Raw genomic sequence first — 4,625 nt, 5'->3', positions numbered from 1 at the left:
AGAGATCAAGCCCGAGTGTCCCCTTTGCAAGACGAGGGTCACTTCCATCCGGCGCTTGCTGGGCGGGGACAAATTCGAAGAGATCCCCACAAGACCATGTGCTGCATCCTTGGTCAGCGCCCAAGACGAGGGGCCATACGAACTGCTGTCACCAAGGGCGCTCAGGGTAGATCAGCCAGGGAATCCGGAGGGGTTCGTGGGTGGCCTTCACCCCAGCACCTGGGGGTTCCTTTTCAGGAATCACCCAGATTTCCTTGAGCTCCTGCAGCCCTGGCTGCATCAGGAGCTGGGGTACATCTTTGGAGAAGAACATTTTCAGGTACGAACACTGGAAAACATGATCCTGAGCGCCCTGCTCATCGTGTACCGGCTTGAAGAGCTTCTGGTCGAGGAGCTGCAGGCTGACCCCCAAAACCACGCAACAGCGTTCGTGCAAGACATTGAGTTCGCTGTGGACTGGTATGCGAGTGCAGCTCACCGCCTCCTGCTCTTTTGGGACATCCATGGTGCCAGGGGGTTCGAGGAGAGCCCTGAGGACACCACCAGCTCCGCTGTCTTCACGAAGTGGCCGGAGCACAGCCCCATGGCCAGCACCAGTGCTGCTGCCTCCCATGGTGGGACTCCTGAGCCCCGACCAGCCTCCTCCAGCAGCACTGCCACGGACCAACTCCCAGGCACCTCGACCGCTGCTTTTCGAAGGAGAGCCAGCCGCCCTCCCTCCGTCCTTGCTCCCATCCCAGAGGAGCAAGAGGAGCTGCCCAAGGAGCCGGGGCAGGCTGCGTGCGGCGGTGCCTCTGCTCCCAGCCAGGGCAGGAGCTGCTCACATCAGGGGCCCTGGCGCCCTCCGAAGGGGAAGGCTGCCAGCTCCGAGGATGCTGCCGCATGCACCAAGAAACCACCTCACCCATGAGGCTAGAAGACCTCACTGCTGGTGAAAAGGAGGCCAAGGCAGCAGCGGGGCCACACGCCACCCCCCCAGGGGACCAAAAGGCTCTGCTCAGTACTGGAGAACCCAGCTCTACCTGAAAATAAATGTTATGAAAATAGCAGAAAGAGTCTCAGTACTGTCACTCATAGCCAGTGAACAGGGACCGTATTCCCAAATGCTTCTTCAAATCAAACATGTCCAGAATGGCTTTACCAGAGTTGCTAAATACTCAGTAACTCCTCAAACCAAGGAAAGATAATAGGATTTGTGGTGGTGTGCAGGGTGGGTTTAGGGTTTAAATGTAGTTGAGATATAGCCACTTGCAGGACTGCAGATATGTTTTAGTTCCTGATTATTTGCCATATCTCTACTTGCCTGAACAACTGTGGGTTTTAAGGGCAGTTGACCCGAGTGAGTCACAAACCAGAAATTAATTCAGAATAGAAGGCTGAACGGCCTGGAGAAGTGTCTAGCACCAAAATCATTAGTTATGCTCCGTGGTGGAATAAAAAGGGATGGTCCTGATTTGGTTCCTCTTCATCACTTTCTTATCCCGGGTTTTGAAATATGAGGCTTCATATTTCAAAATTTCATATTTCATGTTTGGCAAGTGCTGTGATTGGGGACAGGGACAACCACCATTTCCACAGACAAATACAAGTGTCCCCTTACTCATCAAATTGATAACACAAAAGTGTTTCCTCCTCTAAGAGCCTGAAACCAAGCTGCTATTTGCTTTGGGCTCCAGACTCTGCCTGGCTTTTGCAACGGGATTTATCCAACAAGGGTTCCTTGCAGCAGGGAACACCATCTCTCCTCCAGGCCTGCAAGGTGCATTATAGACACAAATTCAATTAAGCTTCACAGCAAACTCTGCTGAGGCAGGCGGGTGGGGATTAGTCAAAGAATCAATTATGAGAGAGAAGCCAAGTTAGAAAACGAGTCTGTCGGACACTGTTACCCTGCCCTTGATAGACGTTTCTTGCCCTAATAGCAACACTGACTACAGCATTCTCCAGAAAACCCACACAAAACCAAGATCTCTGATACAAAACAAAAGCTGCAGCTACTATCTATAACTGTAGATTTTCCACAGAAAGAGGCAAGATAGAAAAGGGAAGAACAATTTAGACTGATGGGAGAGATAGAGAAGTGAAAGGTGGATCCTGTGTCATGGACATGGAGTGAGTTTACAACAAAGTGTAAAAACAAACCCTGAATCATAGATTCATAGATTCGTAGATGCGTAGAATGCATTGAGTTGGAAATTCCAGTTGCCTTTCTAGAAGAGTATCTCCCCTTTCCAGCCACTAACTCTAGTACTTGCTCCTTGTTCCCCACAGTCTGCAACACTACAGCAACATGAAAACTTCATCCAAGGTGCAGCTGCATTTATTCAGAGCAATTCTGCTTGGCAGGGTCCCTTTTGCACAGAGATGAGCTGAGGCAGAGGAAGGGCAGGAGCACACGGCTCTGAAGGGAATGTAATTACAGCTCCGTAACATCATTTTTTTGCACCTCACTTTCCATTATGAAACTCCAGTTTGGAGCTCATGCAACCAGTGCCCCCAGCACTGCCCTCGCGTATCCTCCCGCACGAAACACAGGGTTACACGAGCCCTTCTGCCCCCCAACAAAATTAAAATATTTTCTGAAGTTATACTGTATTTCTGACCTGTAGAAGTCCTGGGCAGTCCAAGAAACGCTGCCTCCCACAATTCCTCCTCTTCCACCTTGGTCAACCCATCTCCCAGCTCACCAGTCTCGTTCTCGTGAGCTCAGTCTCTCCCACTCCCTCTGTTCCTGCTCCTCGAGCAGCAGACACCGGCCACCTTCCACCCTCCGGGAGGAGAAGCAGCTTGTCCCAGGGTTGTTGGGCTCCCAGGGGTCAGGCACTCATCCCTGTAGGGCAGCGGGAGAAGGAGAAGACCACAAGGCTGGTTCCTGCCCCAGGGTGAAGGGACCATTGAATGACCCGCTCACCTTCTTGCAAACCACACAGCAAAACAGGCACTGCCTTTGCCTTTGATCTCCAGGTTAACTCTGGTTAAGAGGCCTTGTTCTTCCCTCCAGGGTGAGATGGAGGTAGCTCCCTGCAGGCTTTCAAACCGTTTCTGGGGACGAGGCTGGACTCCTGTTTCTCAGGACTCTTCAACAGACTCAATGTGAGTTTCCCACCAGGCCGATAAAGCACCTTTCTCCACCCATGCATCTCCCTTCTGTACTGCTCATCCGTGGCTCAACTTCTGCCACCTTCTACTTTCACATGGAAAGAGCTGACTGGTGGGTGAGAGCACGCCTGGTCCCATCACAGCAGCACTCGGGTCAGAAAGGCCTCTCGGGCTGGGGAGCTGCCAACTTGTGGGTGGCCAAGGGACAGCCAGGTGCCTGCAGATAGGTTATATTTCCTTTTCTCGGGGTTCTGGACTCACACCTGCACATACACCCCTGAGACCCTGCTCCTGATGGAAAGGAAAAAGCACAAAATATTAATGGACAGGAAATTCATGGCAGTTTTCACTAGACTTTTGGTGTAAATAATTTTAGGTGTAAATTCTTCCGCTACTTCTCCCTTGTGCCCAGTGGGATTTGACCACTTCAGCAGTGCAAAGGAGCCCACATCTGGGAGATCCAGTCACCCGAGGTACTGGGAGGAGCAGCACCTACTCAGAGCTTCCTTGCAGCCTAGGGAGTCCCTGCCTGCAGGAACAACCCCTCAATAACTCTGGAGGAACAGAGAGAAGACCTGAAACGCTTGCAGCGCTGCTACTGGTGGCTCCAGGGACTTCGGAGATATCAGGAGGAGAAAGAGGTGGAAGCCTGAGGGTTGGATGTTCAGCAACTGCCTCATGGGGTCTCTCAGGAGGGTCTGGTGTGCGCCAGCGTTTGTGAAAGGAGTCAACAAAGCTCCTCTTAAACTTGTCATTAGCAAACACATAGATCAGGGGATCCAGACAGGTGTTTGCCATGGTGAACACCCAGCTGATGTAGTAGGCAAGTTCTACTTGGTGCAAGAGCTCATGAGATGTATCGTAGTACTTCACAACGATGCCAATGGTCCTGCAGATGTACAGGGGTGCAAAGCAGATGACAAAAATCACCAGAGACACTGTTACCATCTGCAGAGACCTGGTCTTCATCTTCTTGCCGCTGGAGCTTTTCTTTGCTGCTTTAGCAATGGCAGCTCCTAACAGAGCTCCGCAAGTCAAGGTAATGGCAAAGGGCAGGAGGAAAGAGAGCACAAACAAAACCATGTTGTAGAGGAAGTAAACGTAGGACAACTTTGACTGATGAATATGTAGGCATTGTGCCGAGCCATCAATAACTGAAGTCTTCAGGAGGAAGAAGAAAGGCAGCCCTTGGACAAAGAGAATGGCCCAGATGAACAAGCACAGCTTTCTCAAGAAGCTCTTCTTCTTCCAGAGGGACTTGCTCTTGTACCGTGCAATGACAACGTACCGGTGAATGCAGATGAGCGTCAGGAAATAGATGCTGCTGTGGACATGGACACTGTAGAGAAAGGCTTCGAACTGGCAGAGGAACTGCCCAAATGGCCACCGGTTGCCAAGGCTGAGGTAGGAAATCTCTAGTGGAGCAACAGGGATGGCGAGGATGTCTCCCAGGACGAGGCTGAACTGCAGGGTCGTGCCTGAGTCCCACTGCTTGATGCGGAAGCAGAACACCCAGAAGCTCACGC

General features: G+C 51.5%; 1 protein-coding gene across 1 annotated transcript; it reads right to left on the bottom strand.

The window, feature by feature from the left end:
- Positions 1–2,816: 2,816 nt before the first annotated feature.
- Positions 2,817–4,587, bottom strand: LOC104272266 (P2Y purinoceptor 2-like; the record flags this gene model as incomplete). The annotated part of the gene is made up of 2 exons (XM_009867212.1): positions 2,817–2,830; positions 3,699–4,587. Coding segments are annotated over 2 exons (903 nt in total), but the record flags the coding sequence as incomplete, so codon positions are not given.
- Between the last annotated feature and the right edge of the window lie 38 nt (positions 4,588–4,625).

This window comes from Apaloderma vittatum, unplaced genomic scaffold, assembly GCF_000703405.1.
Source record: "Apaloderma vittatum isolate BGI_N311 unplaced genomic scaffold, ASM70340v1 scaffold24113, whole genome shotgun sequence".
NCBI classification, from domain to species: domain Eukaryota; kingdom Metazoa; phylum Chordata; class Aves; order Trogoniformes; family Trogonidae; genus Apaloderma; species Apaloderma vittatum.
The sequence above is the reverse complement of the archived record's forward strand: the minus strand, read 5'-3'. Positions and strand labels throughout refer to the sequence as shown.